At 40.0% G+C, this 23,322-nt stretch overlaps 1 protein-coding gene across 2 annotated transcripts; it reads left to right on the top strand.

Annotated features, from left to right (window-relative positions):
- Window positions 1–574: 574 nt before the first annotated feature.
- On the top strand, window positions 575–23,047 carry THOC3 (THO complex subunit 3). 2 transcript variants are annotated; one of them, XM_079917858.1, is made up of 7 exons: window positions 575–1,092; window positions 1,891–2,047; window positions 3,461–3,665; window positions 7,326–7,487; window positions 7,607–7,707; window positions 21,173–21,288; window positions 22,194–23,047. In XM_079917858.1, exons 1-7 carry the CDS (start codon window positions 826–828, stop codon window positions 22,656–22,658), a joined length of 1,473 nt encoding a protein of 490 aa, XP_079773984.1. In that variant the 5' UTR covers window positions 575–825; the 3' UTR covers window positions 22,659–23,047. The 2 variants fall into 2 exon arrangements, with proteins under 2 accessions (XP_079773984.1, XP_079773985.1); XM_079917859.1 differs by lacking the exons at window positions 21,173–21,288; window positions 22,194–23,047 and adding an exon at window positions 10,086–10,946 and having other exon boundaries at window positions 646–1,092.
- The last annotated feature ends 275 nt before the right edge of the window (window positions 23,048–23,322 follow it).

Here is a 23,322-nt window from a genome sequence, read left to right as displayed (position 1 = left end):
CTTATTTACACTTAAACTATCTCTGGAATGCCACAAAAGAAATTTAACAATATTTTTTGGAACGTATGGGTGTGAAGTGTGGGGAATAGTGTAAAGGGCATGACACAGGCAGACATTTACTTTTCACTCTGTATCTTATATATTTTTGCATATATAATCATGTGAATATAGCCCCTTCCAAAAACAAAGAATTTGTATATTTAAAAACATCCCCAAACCCCTCCCCAACACCTCCACCTCTTTCCTCCCCTCCCCTCCCCCTCCCTCCCCCTCCCTCCCCCTCCCCTCCCCCTCCCCTCCCCCACCTCCTCTTCCCCCCTACCTCCTCCTCCCCTCCTCCTTCTTCCTCCCGCCCCTGCAAACTCCTAGCCCTTTACCCGGGACAAGTTCACCAGCTCGTCCTTCTCCAGCAAGAAATTGAGAGCCTTCAGCTCAGAAATGTGGCTGACAGGTGGGGAGCAACCCTAGAAAAAAGGTGTTTCTGACTGACGGCGAACGGAGGTTTAGAAGAATTGCGTTGGTTTATTTCTTCGATTAAACAGGGATACAAATATATATACCAAGTAGTAGGTAAGGGTAAAATAAACATCCTAAAAACCTCCTAACCGTTATTTGTAAGGAAAACTTAAAGTGGAACCATGACTATTTGAAAAGGCAAAAGCGGGCGCGCGCTGCAGGCTGGGACTTGTAGTCCCTTCTGGATGGTCCACAGTGCGGCTGCGCGGAAGAGTGGGCGCTCTCCCGCGCGCATGCGTGCGGCGGCGGCGGCGGCAGGGCCAACTGCAGTCCCGCAGAGTCAACCCAGCCGGTGTCAGGCAGCTTGGCATGGCGATCCCCGCGGCGTCCATGGGGCCCTCGGCGCTGGGCCAGAGCGGTCCTGGCTCGATGGCTCCCTGGTGCTCAGTGAACAGCGGCCCGACGCGCTACGTGCTCGGGATGCAAGAGCTGTTCCGCGGCCACAGCAAGACGCGCGAGTTCCCGGCCCACAGCGCCAAGGTGCACTCGGTGGCCTGGAGCTGCGACGGGCGTCGCCTGGCCTCGGGGTCCTTTGACAAGACGGCCAGCGTCTTCCTGCTGGAGAAGGACCGGTTGGTGAGCCGCTAGGACCCGGCCCAGGCTAGGGAGAAGGACTGTGGTAAAGCGAGGTGTGGTGGCAAGGAGAGAACGGGGGTGAGGAGTGTGGAGGTGAGGAAAGGGGAGGAGGGTGAAGGGGTGTGGAGACGAGGGGCGTGTGTGATGCGAGACAGAGGAGTATGAGGGTGAGGAGGGGGTGAACGGGCTGGGGTGGTAGGGGGTGAAGATGGGGATGCTGGAGAGGAGGACTGGTGGTTAGGGAAGGTGGCCGTGTGTAGGGAGTGTAGTAGTAAGGAGGTGCGAAGATGAGCGGGGAGTCGCGGTGCGGGGATAGTGAAGACGGGGGTGAGGAGGATGGATGGATGGGCGGTGAGGAGGATGGTGGGGGTGTGGGAGAGTGGTGGGGGGAATTGTGTGGTGGTGAGGGGTGGCTAGGGGCAGTGGTGGTGGGCTCACTGTGGTGGTAAGGAGGGCCTCTCTGAAAATGATAGGGCCTCCATGGCAATGAGCAGGTGGGTTGGGACCCCTTGGTGGCAGAGTAAGGGCAGAAAACCAGAAAGAAGGAGGAAGGCCAGGGAGAGCAAAAGAGTAAGGGCATTGATGTGGAACCCATCCTCAGAACAGTTCAGACTGATTGGGGAGGAAGGGAGGGAGGATATTGGAAGGAGTTTGGGGGAAGAGGCTTGGAAGGATTCGACTCTCTAATTACCCAAACTTTTGTTGGTCACAAGATAGCTCTGTTTAAATAAGGTTGAGAAGTTACATGGGGAGGCAGGTACATATGGGTGAAGTGACATCTGTATTCTGTTCTTTCAGGTTAAAGAAAACAATTATCGGGGACATGGGGATAGTGTGGACCAGCTCTGTTGGCATCCAAGTAATCCTGATCTCTTTGTCACTGCATCTGGTGACAAAACCATTCGCATCTGGGATGTGAGGACTACAAAATGCATTGCCACTGTGAACACTAAAGGTGACTATTCAGATAGTGGGCAGTAGGAAGATAAGCTACTTATAGTCATTCAACAAGCATTTTGCAAGTATCTTCTCTGTGCATGACCCTGTAGGTATAGGACATCCTGAGCTGAATAAGACAGTTTCCAGCTCCAAGGATATTAGGGTTTAGTGCAAAGAGAGAGGCATATGTATAAAAAAAACACTAACGTAATATGACGTGGTCATCCTGTAACAGAGAAGTCTACAAAGTGGATACCCAGAATGGAAATGCTTAAGTCTGCCTGGGGGAGATAGGGAGGGCCTCACAGAATTTGAGCAAACTCTTAGGGTAGCCGTATAGATTTAGTGGTCAGGGTACATTGGGTGAGCAGCTCTAGCAGGGAAGAGCATGTGCAAAGGAATGGAGAATTTGGGAAACTGCTGATAGGCTAGAATGGCTGATCTTGGAATAAATGGCTTTGATGGTCTGGGAGAAAATGACCTGGAAGTTGTGCAGTACATTTGCAGACTGCTTTTCACCATGTATTACCTTATAAACATTGAGGCCCTTTATTAAATTTTATTGACTAAGATGTTATTGATTATAAGATGCATCAGTATTTTATGGACCATTAGGAAAGAAAATAAAGTTTTATTTATCATATAGTCATGATACACCGAAAATTTTGAGATGTATCCTGATGCATTCTAAGATACATTATAGGTAATAAAGTGTGAAAAAATATGCGTCTTAGAATCAGTAAAGTTGATGAAATTGTTGATTGATGTATTCAATGTGGGCTACTGGACTTTGTTGGCAAGACTTGTACCTGGAGGTGGAATGATGTGGTTTCCCCAACTAGACAACTGGTGATATGTGAGTGATTTAGGTGGTATATGGATGAACATTAGAAACTGATTGTGTATATATTTTAATGCCTACTAGAAAAAAAGAACTAGCCCATAGAATTTATTGCTAAAGTAAAGCTATTTAAGTAAAAATTTGGGGGGTCAATTTTAATAAAAATCTTGAGTGAAGAAAAGTATAGCTGTTACATGGATAGTACAAAAATTGTAAAAATGGCATATGAATGACTGGAGTTTGGGAAGTGCTGGTGTAAGAGAGTTAGAGGCTTTGGTGTCAAGTCTGGGTTTAGATCTTGGCTCTGTTACTTCACAGCTTTGACACTTTGGCTCATTTCTCTTCCATTTTTTCTTCTGTAAAATGGGGGTAAAAAGTGTCCCTTAAAGAAACGTGAGAACTAAAGGGGGACATTTGTAGATGAATGTGCTGGACTCCCAGTTGATCTGTAAATGGTAGTTCCCTTCTGTTGACGAGGACCTTAGTGAATGAGCTCTGGCGATAGCTCTAGTTTTTCTATGATAACAAAATAAACTTCTGGAGGATTATGGACTAACATTATCTTGCTGATTGTATTTGGGTTCCCAGGGGAAAACATCAATATCTGCTGGAGTCCCGATGGACAGACCATTGCTGTAGGCAACAAGGATGATGTGGTGACGTTCATTGATGCCAAGACACACCGTTCCAAAGCGGAGGAGCAGTTCAAGTTTGAGGTCAATGAAATCTCCTGGAACAATGACAATAACATGTTCTTCCTGACAAATGGCAATGGTTGTATCAACATACTCAGGTGAGGGGTTCTAGCTGAAGGGACTGTCATATCTTTGCACTGGGTGCTGTGGTGGATACCAAGGTGAATTAGATGTGAGTCTATTCTGAAGGACCCAAAAGGACTAATACAGTTGACCTTTGAACAACACGGATTTGAACTGCTCAGGTCCACTTATATGTGGATTTTTTCAAGAGCAAATATTACAGTCCTACCTGATCCGGGGTTGGTTGAATCTGGGATGTGGAACCTCGGATACAGAGGAACCGTGGATACAGAGGACCAACTAAGTTATGTGTAGATTTTTGACTGTGCAGAGAATTGGCACCCCTAACCTTCTTGTTCAAGGTTCAACTGTAGTAATAAAGAATTCTAATCTCTCTTGAGCACCTTTGAACTAGGCCCCTTATATTTTACTGAGTCCTCAGAGAACTCCTAGGGAGTCGATGGTGTGCTTCCCACTTCACAGATGAGGATCAGGGACTCAGAGTCACTAGTCAGCTGGTGAGCACTAGAACTGGATGCACTTGGAATTATAGCTAATTCGTACCCTTAAAGTCTCCACTTAAATATCACTTCCCCTCCAGGGAAGCCATCTTCACCCCCAAGGTTAGAAACTTATTTTGTGTACTTCCTGTTGGAAGCATTTCTCATTCTACATTATAATTGCATGTTTATTTCTCTGTATCTTCCATTAGACTGTAAACTCCATGAAGGTAGGGACTGTATTTAACTTGTTTACTGTTAAATCCCTAGTGCCTAGCCGAGTATCTGCTACACAAAATTAGGATCTCAGTGAATATTCCCTAAATGAATGAAACTGTGGAATTGAAATTGAGATCTGTCTGATTCTGTTCTTTCTGTTATCTTGGGTGAGCAATGCAAGGCAGAGTGAAATAGGCTCTGTGTGAGAGGCTGGGAGTTTGCTGTAGAATCCCAAGGAAAGAAGCTTATATTGATTGTGGCAGTTGGGGGTTGAAGGAGGCAGCTTCTGAGCTTGACCTTGAAAGATTAGTTGAATTTTAAGAATCAGCAAAAGGGAACTGCACAATGGACAAAACAAGTGATAATTAGCATGATTTATTTAGAGAGTAGTTGGTAGATCAGGGTTGCTGGGAGTGGTGGCAGGTAAGGTGTCTGAAGAGAGACGTCCTGAAACGGGAAGATAAAGCTGAAGTATAATTTGAGACCAGGTTATTTGGGTCTGGAATTCTATGCATAGCAATTTGAACTTTATTCTGTAGGCAGTGTTTTTTGTTGTTGTTGTTTTTAAGCTTTTTTATTAGAAAATAAAACAGATACAGAAAACCACGAAATATAAATGTGTAGCTTAATGAACTATTATATGCTTAACACCTGTGTAACTCCACCAGGTCAAGAAATAGCACTTTGCTGGCCACCTCAGAAGTCTTGCCATGGGCTTTGTCCTTCCTAATCAAAACTCTCTCCCCCAGAAACAGTCTTGATTTTTATATTTCTTTGTAGTTTTAGCTACCAAGTGTGCATCTCTAGATACTCTAATTTTGCCCACTTAAAAAAGTTTGATATGCCTTTTAAGTCAGCTAAACTACGGAGTCCCCCTCCATCCCTTTCTTTTACTTAGAACTTAGCTGTTGAAAAAGCAGGCTGTTAACCTGTGGAGCTTGTCCCAGTCTGGATTTTGCTGATTCCAAATGCTTGCTTATTTGTTGGAATTTAAGAGACATTTCCTCTAATCTGTTTGGTTACCCAGGAATATAGTTCATTTAGAGAAAGCAGGATAAATGGTTGATTCTTTCCCTTTGTCATTAGGTAATGAGTTAGTTCTCTATCACCTCCAAAGATGATCACCTAGGGTTTTTTAAATAAAAAAGAATCATTATGGACTCATGGATTTAAGCATGGTAGAAGTGTTTCAGTCTATCGTAATCATTATCCTTATTGAAGCTCAAATTATCTTATTTTTTGGCAAATGGGATCCTCTTCAAGTTGGTTCCTGAGTCGTTTTTTCTTTTTTTTTTTTTTTTTTTTGACATAATCCTATTAGTCTTCAGTTTCTTGCTCTCTGGTATGACAAGATATGCCAGGTTCATCTTGTGTTTTTCCTGCCTCAAATCTTTAATCAGAAAATTCTGAGAATTCCTGGATTCTTCTACTAGAAAATAATATTGGAGCTAGGAATGTCCATATTGTTGGGTTGACTGTTTATAGACCTTTCCAGTGGACAGAGCTAAGAAGTATATGTATTGTATATACCTTAAAGATTAGATACTTTGTGAATTCATACTGATAACTTCCAGTTAAAATCTCTTTCCTTCCAAACTGAGTGTTCTGGTTCTCAGAGATGCAGGGGATTATAGAATTTGAATATCCCATGGTTGCTTATTACCTTCATCCCTTGTTACATATACAGATATTTCAGAGTAGCAATACTACCACCACCACCACCAATATGATTGCTTAAAATAGTAAATTTTGCTTTTTGAATATGCTTTCCTCATTCTTCCTCCATTAAAAAAAATAGTCATTACTATATATTGTCAGATTATACAGCTATTACATATTATACCTTAAACATATATAATTTCCACAAGAAACTACGTATTTAATGCTCATTACCAGCCTGGTAAGTCTCGTACATCTCTAGTCACTGATTGTCAAAACTCACTTTCCAGTTTTGATTCCTCAGGAAGAGCTCAGGGGAACAAGATTCCCTGAGTTCATACTTATTATAGCTTATATACTTCTAAAATTTTAAGATACTTTATGGGGCTTCCCTGGTGGCGCAGTGGTTGAGAGTCCGCCTGCCCATGCAGGGGACACGGGTTTGTGCCCCTGTCCGGGAAGAACCCTCATGCCGCGGAGTGGCTGGGCCCGTGAGCCATGGCCACTGAGCCTGTGCGTCCGGAGCCTGTGCTCCTCAATGGGAGAGGCCACAACAGTGAGAGGCCCGCGTACCGCAAAGAAAATAAAAAGATACTTTATTATATTGTGCTTATTATTTGAACTTTTTATAATTAATAGTTTTGCTAGATATAAACATTTCAATTCATGTATTCTTGCTGGTGTATCTTAAGTATGTTACTCCATTTTCTTTTCACATAAAGTGTTACTGTCAAAAAGTCTGATGACAATCTAATTTAAAGTCCCGTAATTTTACTACTATACGTCTTCTTGTTGGTTAGTCTGGGTTCGTATTCTCAGGTATGTGGTGTTTCAGTGTATTGTTTGACATCTTTTTTTTTTTTTTTTTTTTTTTAATAAATTTATTTATTTATTTGTGGCTGTGTTGGGTCTTCGTTTCTGTGCAAGGGCTTTCTCTAGTTGCGGCGAGCAGGAGCCACTCTTCATTGCGGTGCGCGGGCCTCTCACTGTCGCGGCCTTCTCTTGTTGCAGAGCACAGGCTCCAGACGCGCAGGCTCAGTAGCTGTGGTGCACGGGGTTAGTTGCTCCGTGGCATGTGGGATCTTCCCAGACCAGGGCTCGAACCCATGTCCCCTGCATTGGCAGGCAGATTCTCAACCACTGCGCCACCAGGGAAGCCCTTGACATCTTTTTATTTCAGGAAAGTTGTTTTGAAATTCTAGTCTTTGATATTTGTTCTGTTGTCTTACTTCCATTTTCTTCTTAGTGTCTCCTCTTACCGTCTTAGTACCATGGTCCTCTTGCCCCAGTTTGATTGCTGTTTGTCTTGTTTCTCAGCTACCCAGAGCTGAAGCCTGTGCAGTCTATCAACGCCCATCCATCCAACTGCATCTGTATCAAGTTTGACCCCATGGGGAAGTATTTTGCCACAGGAAGCGCAGATGCTTTGGTCAGCCTCTGGGATGTAGACGAGTTAGTGTGTGTTCGGTGCTTTTCCAGGTAAGCAACTCTGCCAGCACTTTCCTTGTTGGATAAATTTGTTTTATGTCATGTTGGGTGAAACTGGGCCCTCCTCTCACTGGGTTATTTTAATGTCTCCTCTGTCTGCTCTGTTATAGGCTGGATTGGCCTGTGAGGACCCTCAGTTTTAGCCATGATGGGAAAATGCTGGCATCGGCATCGGAAGATCATTTCATCGACATTGCTGAAGTAGAGACAGGTAACTATAATGAGACTCCTCTGTCTTTCATTTCTGGCCATCAGGCCTTCTCCTGTCATGTGTTTTCATCTCTGCTCATTACTACTTGGCCAGCATTAGTATAAATGGGTATTAGCATAAATGCCAGCATTAGCACAAACTCCTTAAGGCAAGTTTGTTTATTATGACTATTGTAGTCAGGTAATGGAGGGAGCAAAGAGTTAGGAAAGAAAGGGGCAGGTCTGAAAGAGAGTGATTAAAGAAAATATTTTACCTTTTATTCAGTTTTAATTCTTCCATTGTAACAAAATTTTTAAAATACAGAAAGGGAGAAGAATGAATGAATAAATGGATGGATGGATGAATGAGTGAATGATCCCACCATTTAAATACAACCTCTTTTAGCATTGTGGGATATTTCTATCTTTTGCCTGTATGTGGACTTAAAAAATGCATATATACATTTTATAATTTAAGAAATTATTAAAATAGATGTGATTTGTTTTAAAAAGCAACAAAACAGAACTTGAAAATAGAAAAATGAGAGGTGAGTATTCATTTTACGAAAGAATTTCTCCAGATTTATTTTTTAATGTAGCTTTATTGTTTTTGGAAATACATGATACTTTATTAAAAGAATTCAAACTATAGAAAACTTCAAAGAAAGTAAAAAGCTTGACATTCCACGATTTAAAGAGTGCCACTCTTGATAGCATTTTGGTGAGCATTGTGCAGCCATCCAGACATGCAGCGCCTTCATGTTCCCTCGTGTTCATGTGATGCAGGCATGCTCTCCTGCTGCTCCGGGGCCCTCCCTCCTCACCTGCAGGATCTTACAGCTTCTTACATGGCGATGGCTGTTGAGCTCTACTGCTGTTTTTAATGGGGTTTAGAATTCCGTTGGCTATACCAGTATATACCTAAGCTGCCCCACTCTTAGATGGCTTCTGGTCTTTACACCATTATAAATGATTCTTTGATGAGTATCATTTTACTTATGTAGTAATCCTTTTGGGTAAAATTGGGATTGCTGAGTCCAAACTGCTCACATCTTATCAGGGACCAAACTTCCTTACAGAAGAGTTATTGCAGTGTTTACTCGCAGCAGCAACGCATGCATGGAGTTAAAGGCCAAAAGGGAAATGGAAGGGGAGTAGCAGCCTCCGACACCATTTTTTATGTCTGTGTAACACAGAAATTTGCTCAGACATGTGGCTATAGATTGCCAGATCCTAGCATTATGAAGAGTGGTTAACTGTCCCTGAAATAGATTACTTAAAAAAAAAACAACTATATACAAAGCAGAAACAGACTCACAGACATAGAAAACAAACTTATGGTTTACTAAAGGGGAAAGGGAGTGGGGAGAGGGATAAATTAGGAGTATGGGATTAACAGATACAAACTACTCTAAATAAGCAACAAGGATTCACTGTATACTGCAGGGAACTATATTCAATATCTTGTAATAACCTGTAATGGAAAGTGATCTGAAAAAAAAAGAAAAAAAACAAATCAAAACTAAATCACTTTGCTGTATATGCTCTACACCTGAAACTAACACAGTATTGTAAATCAACTATACTTCAATAAAAAAATCTTCTTTATACACATACACACACATATATATATGCATATGTGTGTGTGTATATATATATAAACAGCTTTATTCAAATACAATTCACATACCATATAGTTGACCAGTTTGAAGTGTATAATTCAGTGTATCATGCATTTTTAAATCAGCACCACACTGTGAACATTTTACTACATTAATCTTAACTCTAAGGTTGAAAAAATGTTAAGCAGGACTAAAAAAAATGGCTTTGGAAAAATTATGTTTAATTTCCACAAGTAGGAAGAAAAATTTTTGGAAAAAGAAATCTATTTGCAAGTCGTTGTGGTTTAGTAGAAAGATCTGTGGCTTTGGAAACAGGCTGACTTCATGTGCTGACTCTGCTGTTTCCCTTTTTATTTCCCCTGCTGCTTCTTTGAGGTGTGACTTAACTGTTCAATCACCTGTTTCTTTATAAAATGGGGTTTAAAATCATTACTTGCCTTGCTGGATTGTCATTATACTTTATTAAGATAAAGTATAATCCATCTGATTCATAAGGGGTGCTCAACAAACAGCTGCTGTTGCTGTTTTTTCAGGAAGGGTAGAATCGGGTTCAGAGCACAGGCTCTTAAGTTAACTGGCCTGCGTTCACATCCTGCTCTGCCACCCACTGCCTCGTGACCCCTCTGCGCCTCAGTGTTCTTTGCAAAATGGGGCAGTAATTGTACTTATCCTATAGGGTTATTAAGCAGATTAAATGATTTAATGTAGGTAAGTGCTTAATGAGTATGGTCTCTTATTATTAATGTATTGATTGGTTTCTCTATATTGATTTTTATAGGAGACAAGCTGTGGGAGGTACAGTGTGAGTCCCCCACCTTCACCGTGGCTTGGCACCCCAAAAGGCCTCTACTGGCATTTGCCTGTGATGACAAAGATGGCAAATATGACAGCAGTCGGGAAGCTGGAACTGTGAAACTTTTTGGGCTTCCTAATGATTCCTGATAGGGGGACCTGATGTATGGAGAAGGCCCAGGCAGAGGCAGGCTTCCATTGTATAGTTAGTTTGGTCTGTTCTCTTGGAGTTGGTGGGCACCTAAAGTATTTATAAATTGGTATAAATTATACAAGTCTTTTATCAGGCTGCCGATTCCAGTCTCCTTCATATTTGTTATGGTAGCTGTTCCCATTCCTTGCCCCCTGCAGGAGGGCTCTGCAGTGATGACACCAGCATACCTTGTCCTGTCTTTCTGCTTTTGGGGATATGGTGGACTTTGTTGGGCTTGCTTCTGCTTGCCACCTAGTTTGAAGGGGTGGGTGAGGAAGGGTGAGACGGGGATGGAGATTTTTTATAATAAAAAAGAAATACATTTACTGTTGAGAATTGAGCATTTAATAAAACTGACTTTTTAATTATGGGACTTCTAGGACTTTAAAAATTATGGTAACATTATCATTATTATTTTCTTATTTTTTTAAATTTTATTTTATTTATTTATTTTTTTATTAATTTAATTTTTATTTATTTTTTTGTTATCCATATTATACATATTAGTGTATACATGTCAATCCCAATCTCCCAATTCATCACAAGACGACCACCCCCCGCCACTTTCCCCCCTTGGTGTCCATACGATTGTTCTCTACATCTTTGTCTCAATTTCTGCCCTGCAAACCAGTTCATCTGTACCATTTTTCTAGGTTCCACATATATGTGTTAATATACAATATTTGTTTTTCTCTTTCTGACTTACTTCACTCTGTATGACAGTCTCTAGATCCATCCACGTCTCTACAAATAACCCAATTTCATTCCTTTTTATGGCTGAGTAATATTCCATTGTATATATGTACCACATCTTCTTTATCCATTCGTCTTGTCGATGGGCATTTAGGTTGCTTCCATGTCCTGGCTATTGTAAATAGTTCTGCAATGAACATTGGGGTGCATGTGTCTTTTTGAATTATGGTTTTCTCTGGGTATATGCCCAGGAGTGGGATTACTGAGTTGTATGGTAGTTCTATTTTTAGTTTTTTAAGGAACCTCCATATTGTTCTCCATAGTGGCTGTATCAATTTACATTCCCACCAACAGTTCAAGATGCTGCCATTTTCTCCACACCCTCTCCAGCATTTGTTGTTTGTAGATTTTCAGATGATGCCCATTCTAACTGGTGTGAGGTGATACCTCATTGTAGTTTTGATTTGCATTTCTCCAGTAATTAGTGATGTTGAGCAGCTTTTCATGTGCCTCTTGGCCATCTGTATGTCTTCTTTGGAGAAGTGTCTATTTAGGTCTTCTGCCCATTTTTGGATAGGGTTTTTTTTTTTTTAATATTGAGCTGCATGGGCTGTTTATATATTTTGGAGAGTAATCCTTTGTCCGTTGATTCGTTTGCAAATATTTTCTCCCATTCTGAGGGTTGTCTTTTCATCTTGTCTATGGTTTCCTTTGCTGTGCAAAAGCTTTTAAGTTTCATTAGGTCCCATTTGTTTATTTTTGTTTTTATTTCCATTACTCTAGGAGGTGGGTCAAAAAGGATCTTGCTTCATATTATGTCAGAGTGTTCTGCCTGTGTTTTCCTCTAAGAGTTTTATAATGTCCGGCCTTACATTTAGGTTTTTAATCCATTTTGAGTTTATTTTTGTGTATGGTGTAGGGAGTGTTCTAATTTCACTCTTTTACATGTAGCTGTCCAGTTTTCCCAGCACCACTTATTGAAGAGACTGTCTCTTCTCCATGTTTATTCTTGCCTCCTTTGTCATAGATTAGGTGACCATAGGTGTGTGGGTTTATCTCTGGGCTTTCTGTCCTGTACCATTGATCTATATTTCTGTTTTTGTGCCACTACCATATTGTCTTGATTACTGTAGCTTTGTAGTATAGTCTGAAGTCTATAGTCTAGAGTGAGAGGTTTCTATTGATTGTGTGATTGAGAGCTTAGAAACACCTTGAGGCATATTGTACTTACTAGGTATTAGGCACTGTTGGAAGGGAGGAGGGAGAGGAAGAGAAGGAACTTGAACTCCAGAGGAGAAAAGGCTATAGGGACATAAACCTGAAGCAAACTAAGCTATGGTTGATTTTTAATCACTTAAACTTGACACTATAGATGTCCCCCTTTTCAGTGACACACAGGGGTAATGACCACCTATCTAATTTGTTGTCCACACCAGAACACTTCAATAGTGTAAGGAGGTGCTCTAATGCTGTAACATCAGGACAACAGGTATAAACTGGAACAGCCCAAGGCGGCTTGGGGTATGTGGTCACCCTGCACAAGGGCAGTGACACTGACACAGTATGGAACGAGGTGTAGTCTATACACAGAGACACAGTACATCTGCAGTGGGCAATATTAATTTCATTGTAACAATGGCAATACTGTCTTGGTTTGCAGCTTTTATTGTCAACTTGCATGTAATAACAAATAACTAACCTAAACTATACTTAGTATGTATTTGCATTAACTTGGTATGTACTGAAATGTACTAGTATGTACTTAGTATATATTAGGCTCTAAGTGCTTTTGCATATATTAACTCATTTAATCCTCTGAATAGCCTTATGAGGTTGGTGTTAATATCATTCCCACTTTTGTGAAAAGGAAGCTAAGACAGGGTAGGAACTTGCCCAGGCTGTACCTAATTTAGGGTTGGATCGAGGCTTTGAGTTTAGGCTCTCTGCCTATTGTCTTAAACCTTACTGCCTACTGACTCTCAAATAACAGAAGACTTAACTGCACATAGAACAGAATATAAATTTCAACTTTGACAATGTAAAAGCTAGGTTTGGAAGGTAGATAGGAGGTAGAAAAAAGGGAAGATGGTATGAATGTCCTCATTTTACAGTGTGATGTTGAGAGAGTTTATAGTTGATCAACAGTGTAGATTTTTAAGTATATCACTACAAGTCAAAGAGATCATGAGCAGTGGCATAACTAATGATGACAAAACTTTACTGAGCAGTGTAGACATAGGAAGAGTGTAAAGGAACTAAACCCTTAGTAAAATAGAAAGTGAACAGATAATGCCTCCAATTTAGTCAGAAAATGGTCATGTAAGAGTGTTACTTGGAAATGGGGAAGAATTCAAAATAACAAATAGTTGGACCTCCCTGGTGTCGCAGTGGTTAATAATCTTCCTGCCAAGGCAGGGACACGGGTTCGAGCCCTGGTCCGGGAAGATCCGCGGAGCAATGAAGCCTGTGTGCCACATGCCGCGGAGCAATGAAGCCTGTGTGCCACAACTACGGAGCCTGCGCTCTAGAGCCTGCGAGCCACAACTACTGAGCCCACGTGCCACAACTACTGAAGCCCGCCCGCCTAGATCCTGTGCTCCACGACAAGAGAAGCCACTGCAATGAAGAGTAGCCCCCGCTCACCGCAACTAGAGAAAGCCAGCACGCAGCAACGAAGACCCAACTCAGCCAAAAATAAATAAATAATAATAATAAAAAAATAACAATAGTTGACGTAAACCTCATAAAAAAGGAAATCCAAACAGCCAGTAAACAGAGAAAAGTGTACGACTTCATTAAGTAATAAGAGAAAAGTGAGTCAAAACCAATGAAACTACATGCCAATCAGTTTGACAAATACATAAATGAGTGTGGTAGTATCAGGTATTGTAGACCTGGAGTACTATGGGAATCTTCTACCCTGCTTATACTGGAGTATAAATCAACACAACTACTTTGGAAAGCATTTAGCACTCTCCATCAACTGAAGGTATATAAATAGTCTGTGAGCCAGCAGCCCTCACCCCCGCCCTGTGTAAATGCACCGGAATAACCGGTACAGCAGGATTCCTGTCCATGATTTGCATTAGCACAAACTGAAAACAAACTAAATGTTCATTAAGAGTCAAAAATTAAATAAATTATGTGTATTCGTACAGTGGGAAAACTATCCAGCAATAAAATTGAATGAACTAGAGCTACAGGCAGCAATGTGGGTGAATTTTTTAAACCAATGTTGAGTGAAAGAAATAAGATAGAAAAGACTTCATATACTATGATCCTCTACATAAAGTTAGATGTTGACAAAACTAAACTCTTTTGTTAGGGATGCATGCAGGTTAAAGGAAAGGATTGTCAAGAAATGAGGATGGTGTTTAACCTGGAAGAGGAAAGGAGATTGTGATGGGAAAAGGATATGGGGGGGTTTTTGAAATGCTGACAAGTATCAATACTTTCAGATTCGAGTACTGGTTATGTAAGTATTCTCTTTTTAATTGTCACATTGACAGTTTTGTTCTCTGCACTTCTCAGTACACATATCGTATTTTACAATTAAAAACCTGAGTAAAGAATCGGTCTCTTCTTGACTGCTGGATGTGGGAGTGGGATGAGACTATTTCATTTTAAGCCCTTCACTACTGTTTGCATTCGCATGTTCATTCATTCAGCATTAGTTGAACATATTCTGTGTACCAAGCACTCTTCTTATTTTATATGTGTTTTAACTCATGTAATCCTCACAAGAGCTCTGTGGTATGGGAGCTTATCTCCATTTTATAGATGAGGAAGTTGAGGCCTAGAGTTATAGAACTTGTCCAAGGTTATATAACTAATGGGTAGTGCCAGGCCCATTTGCCTCAGAGAATCTGAATTTTTACAATACAATCTAAAAGAGAAACTTAATTGCTAATTATAAGAAAAAAAATTGCACATTAAAGAAGATGACAAGTTTTCATCTATCCAGTTAGAGAAAAACACACAGTCTGTCTTTCACACACGTACATCTTGTATTGGCAGGGATTTTCCTTATTAAGCAATTATTTATTGACCGTCTACGTTGTGCTAGGCACAGGTGCTGGGAATAAACACTTAATAAAATACACCCCCTATCTTCAGATAACTTGCACTCTACGTGAGGAAATAAGCCAACAGTTATAGTAGAGGTTATATCAAGTGATACATTGCTGATGGCAGTATAAAATCTCAGAAATCTTTTAGAAAGAAGTTTGGAGATAGATACCTCAAGCCTTAAAAATGTTCATTTGCTTTGACTTCAAACTCATTTTTATGGATTTATTGCAAGAACGTTATTCTCAATATGGAAAAAAGCCTTCATGCATAAAAACGGTTATTTTGTCTTATAATATTGAAAAGTTGGAAAGAATTTAAATGTGTAAAATGGTTAACCAGTAAACCCACTCAGTGGAATATTTTGTAGCCCACACAAAAAAATCAAGGTTATGAATCCCCTGATTATATGACAAATGATGGATTTTAATGTTAAATGGAGAAAAGGTGAACATAAAATTTGATATCCAATATGATGGGAGCTTTGTCCCAGAAAAATCACCCTAGCCGGTGTACAGAAGGGAGGAAGGAGAGCAGATGACAGGAAGGAAAATTATTCCAAAGCCTTATCATTAGTCTTACTTATTTAATAGAATATCAAGCAATTTTACTTTCTAACTTTTTTGGTTCCATATTTCCATGTAAGGGACATGAATTATTAATACTTTGTGGGAGGAGGGTACACTTTTTCACAAAAATTTAACACTGTGTTCTAATTCCCTCCACTAGAGGGAGAAACTATTTCATGTAATTTCACTTTGATGTGCTATTTAGAACCAGTCGGGAAGTTTTACTCTACTTTCCTCTGACTGTGGTGAGGGTTTTTTGTTTGTTTGATTATTTGTTTAGAAATTCTTTGAAATCGGTTTTAGATGATTTATTAAACCATTATATTGAAAGTAGAGGAATTTTGCAATTTTTTCCCCCTTTTCCCCATTGAAAACTTGGCTGGCTTTAGTAATGAAACGTTGAAGAATTTGAAGTTCTTAGACTGTCAGTTTTTTAAACATGATCTGAATATAAAAATATATGTTCATTGAGTAAATTTTTGAAAACAATGAACAACTCATTGAAGGAAATAAAAGCCACCTCTGCATGTACACACACCTAATCTGCTCTTTTGTCTGAAAAAAGTATGAAAAATATTTTGTCTTATCACTAAATACTCTTCTACATCAGAGAATTTGATTAAGCTTATGCACCGTCTCCCAGGAAAAACGCACAGATACATTATGAATGTAGAACTCCTGAAGCCCATTCATTAACTCTGGTTGACAGCTGTTGTCATTCTTTTCTTAGTGGCTTCATAGCGCATTCCTTCAGACGGTGAGCTGTTTTTGTTTAACCCAGTCCCAATTTGGAGGCTCTTAGCTTTCTTCTAGGGTTTGGTTATAAACAATCTTATGACATCATGTTGGTAGATAAATCTTTGCCCACATCTTTGATTTCCTTAGGGTAAACTCCTGATGTAGGATTGTTGTTAGGTACCAAGAGCTACCCTCCTGAAAGTGATACCAGCTCCTCTCCCAATGATGGCACATAATAGAGTTCCTCATTCTTTAAGTGATTGTTCAAAGCAGCTAAAATGTATAAATATACCGTACTGTTTTCATAAGTGTAGGTATTCTGTTTATCGCTGCATAAGAAACCACCCGGAAACAGTGGCCTAAAACAATGACAGTCATTTATTTTGTTCATGAACCTGGAGGTTGAGTAGAATATTAATTCTTTTAGTACACTCTTACTGACTGAAAACAATACCTATTTGACTAGCTCACAGTTCTGTAGGTCAGAAGTCCAGGCAGAGCGTGACTAGGTTTCCTGCTCAGATACACACTGGAACATGTGGGTTCCCTCCCGAGAGTGTTAAAGCACGTGAAATGTAAGACATTGAGCCCCAAACGTTGGATGTTCACCATAGTTTGTGTGGGTCACAGAGCTGAAATCAAGATGTCAGTCAGGCTGTGTTAGCATCCAGAGGCTCTGGGAAAGAATGCCTCCAGGCTTCTTCGGCTTGTTGGCATAATTTAGATTCTGCAGTTGCAGGACAGAGGTCCCCATTTCCTTGCTGGCTGTCAGTCAGGGGACAGTCTCAGCTCCTAGAGGCCTCTCGCTTGCCTTCCCTGCTGCAGCATTTGACTTCTTCAGAGCCAGCAATGGAGAGTCTCCCTCTTGTCCCTTTTGTACTTCAATTCAGGAAGAGTTCAGGTCCTTTTCATGGAGTGCCTGAGTAGGCCATATCCACCTAGAATAATCTCCCTATCTTAAAAAAATCAACTGATTTTGAACCTTAATTCCATCTGCAAAATCCCTTCACTACAGCACCTAGATTTAGAGTTTGATTGGATAAGTGGAAGGTTTGTGTACTTCAGTAAGTAGGAATCTTGGGGGCTCTGTTAGAATTCTGCCTATTGCTAGCAGTGTCCCCACTTCAAGGACCAAAGTGTCTTAGTTCCTAAAACTCCTAAGAGAGTTTATCAGTGTTCATTTTATTTCAGTGACCTTGGTGAATGGGAAGACTACCACCTCTGTGAGCAGGAATGGCACCCAGCTTCCTGAGTCCACGGTGTGGCTCTGCTACTTAGTGGTGTGACCTTGGCTGTGCTGCTCTACTTACTCTACTTCTCTGCCTCTGTTTCCCTCATCTGTAAACTAGGGCTTCCCTGGTGGCGCAGTGGTTGAGAGTCCGCCTGCCGATGTAGGGGACACGGGTTCGTGCCCCGGTCCGGGAGAATCCCACATGCCGTGGAGCGGCTGGGCCCGTGAGCCATGGCCGCTGAGCCTGCATGTCCGGAGCCTGTGCTCCTCAATGGGAGAGGCCACAACAGTGAGAGGCCCGTGTAATGCAAAAAAAACAAAAACAAAAACAAAAACATGGAGTTAGTGATCGTTCTTTCCTCGTAGGGTTTTTTGTTTTATACATTTATTTTATTTATTTATTTTTGGCTGCGTTGGTTCTACGTTGCTGCTCTCGGGCTTTCTCCAGTTGCGTCGAGCTTGGGCCTACTCTTCGTTGCAGTGCGGTGGCTTCTCTTATTGCGGAGCACAGGCGCTAGGCGCACAGGCTTCAGTAGTTGTGGCACGTGGGTTCTAGAGCGTAGGCTCGGTAGTCATGGCACACGGGCTTAGTTGCTCCGCGGCATGTCGGTTCTTCCCGGACTGGGGCTCGAACCCATGTCCCCTGCACTGGCAGGCGGATTCTTAACCACTGTGCCATCAGGGAAGCCCCCTTTTAGGGTTTTGATGATTAGATTATTTCATACCCAGGGAACTCCAGGAACAGTGCTTGACTGTAAATTGCTTTAAAAATGATTACTTTTTAAAAACATGCTTTTGAATCTGCAGTTAGGCAATTCAGGTATGTTAAGCATGTTCATTAATAGGACTTCCTGCTATAAAGAGACCCACAAATAAAAATAGAATTTTTCTTTCTTGGTCTTATTTCTGACTTACTATGTCATACGCATATGCCTTTTATGGTGGGCTGCCACAAATTTATGTTGGAAAGAGTGGAATTTAAATAAATCTTACCTATGCTAATTTGATAGATTTTGATAATTCATTTCACTAGCATGGTATGATATTACCAGTAGCAGACTAAAATCTGAGTTCACTTCTGGCTCTGCCCCTAAATCCTGATGAGACCAATAGCTGGAAAGGCTTTTGGATATTATACTATGAATTAGTTATAATATTGACTCTGTTTGTTTAGGAAAACCTGGAGGAGTGCCTAAAGCAGTTAAAGGAGGAAAGAGTAATAAGTAAGTAATAAGTAAGTAATAAGACTGAAGGCTGATAAACGAGTCAGTGAGGTAAACAAGTTTCTTCTTCTGCTTTAGAGAGTGTTTTGGTTTTATTTTGATTTGATTTTAATCCATATACACATAATTTGTAAGCTTTAAAACTGTAATATGTTGCAAATTGGTTGTATCATATGGACTTTTGCATTTACTGGTATTTAGTGATCATATGATCTATATTCCAGAAAGCATGTTTTTAAAAATGTGAAAATCTGGTTTTGTGTGTGTGTGTGTGTGTGTGTGTGTGCGTGCTTTTATATGACATTAGCTTATTTCCTGTTCATGATTCTTTGATTCAAGAAGGCACTTTTTGTGCATATACTGTATATACAGTAACATAAAAGACACGATGAGACTCTTCTGGCAATGAATTAGGAAAGTGAATCCTTTAAATAAATTTAAGATATTGGAAAACTTCTAAGAATGCAATGAAAGATAAAAATATATACTATGAGAATTACATTAGGTAATGTGCATGAAAGCAGGGCATAATCTAAGAAGTTCTATCTAAATATAATTTATCACAGGGTGAGTGTAGGGAGGAATTTTTGAAAGTGCATCCATTGGATTGGCGGACACTCATTCAATAAATGTTGAGCACCTGCTCATGTAAGGCAAAAGGGGCATCATGAACATTAACGGCCTTTCTGAGAAATACTAGAGTTGAGCTTATAGGGGCTTTTAAGTGCATAGATGATGAGCGGAAGGGGAAGAGTTCACGGGGGTGAATATTTTCAAGAAGCCAAAGAAAATATTGGTGATCGTACATTTAATAAATTGGGTTGGGTATGATTTAGGACTTTTAAACGTAAGCATTAGATATTTTGCTCACTAAAGTTAATTCTTAACATTCAGCAGAGTTGTAATATGTTTTATTCAAATCAAATTCTATATTTCATTTTCTAATTTAAGAGAAACTTAAAGCAGGTAATTTTCTAATGTGGAATGAGGCTCCGTTATGAATTGAACTAGTTAGAAATGTGATCTTTTGTGAAAGATCATTAATAAAACGGTAACTTTGGTTTATTTATATACCACCTAAGCGTTATATAAGAAACTTTATTGGGTGCCTGTGGGTTTTGGTTACTATGTGATATGGTCTCTGTCTTTACTGGTGGAGAGTTAGGTTAATTACAAATTAATTACATCTTGAGTGTTTTAGTTTTGTTCCTTGAAAATAGGCAAGACTACTTTTGATGACAATGAGAAAAAATCATGTCAGACATTTTTAGTCTTCTTTTATAGCTGGAACATGAAAATGCCCACTTAAGAAATATGAATTTCTCTTTGTCTGAAGCCCTTCATGCCCACTCATTGACAAGCATGATCCTGGATGATGAAGGTGTTTTGGGCAGCATTGAGAATTCTTTTCAGAACTTCCATGCTTTCTTGGATCTCCTTAAAGATCCTGGGTTAGTTCATTTCTCTTCATGGCGTTCTTCTCTTTGCGACTATAATGGTAGTTTGCTGAGGAGCTGGAGCAATTTTCATCACTTTCGTGGCCATATTTAGTGTAATTATAGGTAATATAGTTGACTTTTTAAAATGAGGAATTAAATTTTTCAAGAAATGCAAATAGGGAAGCCTGCTTTGGTAGAGTGGGGAGCTCATTATAAAAGAGTAACCTGTAGATAGAGTAATTAGTAGGTGTAGTTTTTTGTAAAGACTAAATTGAAGGGAGTTTTCACTGCAAATATTCGGGAATGGATAAGAATTTTCCTATCTTTCATTTACTTTGCTTGTTTGATAAGTTTGAATTAAAGTTATTTTTGCCTTAGACATAAAAATTATTATTAATCTGCAGGGGAGATACAGGTCAGTGGTTCTCAACGGGGAGCAATTTTGCTGGAAGACAGAAGTGGAGATTGATAGTTGATGGAGTGGTGTTTTGTCAGTGAATGAATTGGTGTTGGTGTTGGGAAGGAAGGAACAAACACATTCTTGGAAACTGGAGGAAAGGTGGTAAAGAAGTGTGGGAATAGAGGTGTGAGAGGTAATGGACGAGGTGCGTGGTAGATGTTGAAGCTGCTAGTCAGACAGTGTTCAAAATGGAGCGGTAATAGGTAAGGAGATGGGATGTGTCCTAGAGGATGAATCTGGAAAGGGCTGAGAATTTGGGGGAGAGAGAGGCTTGTAGTCTGGAGTAGGATGTTGGCTTTTAAGATTTTAGAAGTACTTCATGATTGTAGGTCTGGGGAAATCTAAACTGCTGTTCTGTGATTATAATAACCTTTGTCTTTTCTCCTTTCCTCCTCTGGTCAAAGCTTGGGCAGCTGGCCACAATGGCTAGCATAGATGAGTCAGATTTTCATTTACTAGGTCGTCCCCAGATGAATTCTACTGTTAGTAGTCCACGTAAAGAAGAAAAGAAGGCACTTGAAGAAGAAAAATCAGAATCAAAACAGGATGCCCCAGGACAAATGCAAAATATCCAAGTAAGTGGACAGAACAGCACTTAAGGATTCTAAGAGTGATTAGCAAAAAGGAAATGACAAGTCAGGGAGAAAACAATAATGATCAGTCTCTAATAGTTCACATGCTCAGGAGCTAGAAGACTCTGGAATCCTTTCCAATCTGAGATTAGTAAATGTGTGCCCATTTCATGACACTGTATTGTTGTAAATAAGGAGACTGGAAGTTCTCTAGAGAATTTATGAGTTAAAGCAAACTATCCTTAATGAAGAAAGAAAACATTAGAGAAAATATTCCAGATTTTAAATTGTATAAATGTCTATTCTATTCATATTTTATCTAGGTTTCTATTTGTATGCAGTCAGCTTACAATGAAGGAACACTAATGAAGGTACACATACTGATATAATTTTTAAAATAAGTAATCCAGACATAGCTAATAGGTAACATATTACAGTGAATCACCTGGTTATGGGAATGGGAGGGGAAAACCTGTCAGCTTTTCCTCTAGCCTTGCTTGGAGCCCCCATCAGCCAATCTCAGACTGGTCTTGGGAACTGACAGCTTGAGAACACAGTCTGGTCACAAACTATATTATATACTGTTTACATGTGCCTGGAGGATAGCAAAGAAATTAATTTTCTTACAGAATAGGGTTTTATTTTTAGTGAGGGAAAGGAAATGGGTAATAACTACCCCAGTCACCAAAGTCTGAAAATGTAGCGGACACAGCCTTGGATATAGCTAGGTTAAGCTGAGAATCACTTGGCAAGATATAATTAGAGAAAAACTGGCTCTGAAATCTTCTGAATATTGACTGTGTTAATAATAAGATCACAGAGTAACATTGAAGTTTTGAACTCTACTTTTTAATGGTTGACTTTGTTCATCACTGAATTTTTGTCTTGTCTTTTGTCTTTCCCTCCAGTTTCAGAAAATTACAGGTGATGCTGGGATTGCTTTGCCTCTCGACTCCTTCCATGTCCCAGTCTCTACTCAGGAGGCCTTAGAAACTTCCAAAGACAACCTGGGGGTGGCAGTCACAGAGCAGCGGCAGGAGTCTTTTGAAGATTTCATTGCTAGAACATGTTCTCCTTCAGCAGATGTCATTTCTGGAACTAGAAGTCAAAGAAAAGAAGAGGAATTATCTAAAAATAGCAGGTCTTCTTCAGAGAAAATGAGCAAAGCAGGTGAATATACGAAAAACTACTCTGCTAAGAAACAACCTGGGAAGGACCTGCATTCCTGTTCTGACTCACCTGTAAAGCAGAAAAGCAAAGGAATTGGGCAAAATAATTCTTTGGTTAATAAACCAATTAAAAGTGAGTCTTCGAAAAAACACATTTCTGTTAAGAAAGAGAGTAGAATAGTGACTTTCATCAAAGACAACTAAAAAGTAAACTCAATCTACTAGAACATTCTGAAAGTGATACTCCTGGATCTGATTGTGAATTTCAAGAAAGCATCCATACTCTATCACACCTAACATAGGTCTAAATCTTTTAAAATTATGTTTTTGCCTTCAAATTTTAATAAATTACTTATGTTTTTATTATAGCATATGGTGGTTTCAGTTACTTGACTGGAAGCCATTAGAGAAAGATTTATCTATACTTTTTTATTATAATGAAAGTTTTGGTGTACTTTTCCTTGTGACAGTTTGCACCATTCATTCAGCTAGTGTTTACTGAGGGCTTCAGATGTACAGTACTTTTCTGGGTGCTATTGCTTTCAGCAGTGAACAAAATAAAGCCTTTACTCTCCTGGAACTAGCACTCTGTGTTGGGAGAAAACATAAACAACAAAGCAGGGTAAGGGTTAAAAAGAGATGGGAATGATAAATGGAATAGTTTTACCATTTGGTTAAACATCAAACTATTATAAATCACATGGCCAGAAGCCATTGAGGTGTTTTAATTCACAATAACCAGAGAGCCTCAAACATTTACCAAGGCACTTAACCGTGTTTATGGACTACAGCAACGCTCTGAGGTAGGGAACTGTTACCATCTCCGGTTACAGATGAGGAGTCTGAGGAGACATTATGTGAGTTGCCC

Source organism: Stenella coeruleoalba, assembly GCF_951394435.1.
Source record: "Stenella coeruleoalba genome assembly, chromosome: 3".
Lineage (NCBI taxonomy): Eukaryota > Metazoa > Chordata > Mammalia > Artiodactyla > Delphinidae > Stenella > Stenella coeruleoalba.
Note: the sequence above shows the minus strand (reverse complement) of the source record. Positions and strands in the feature narration are given on the sequence as shown.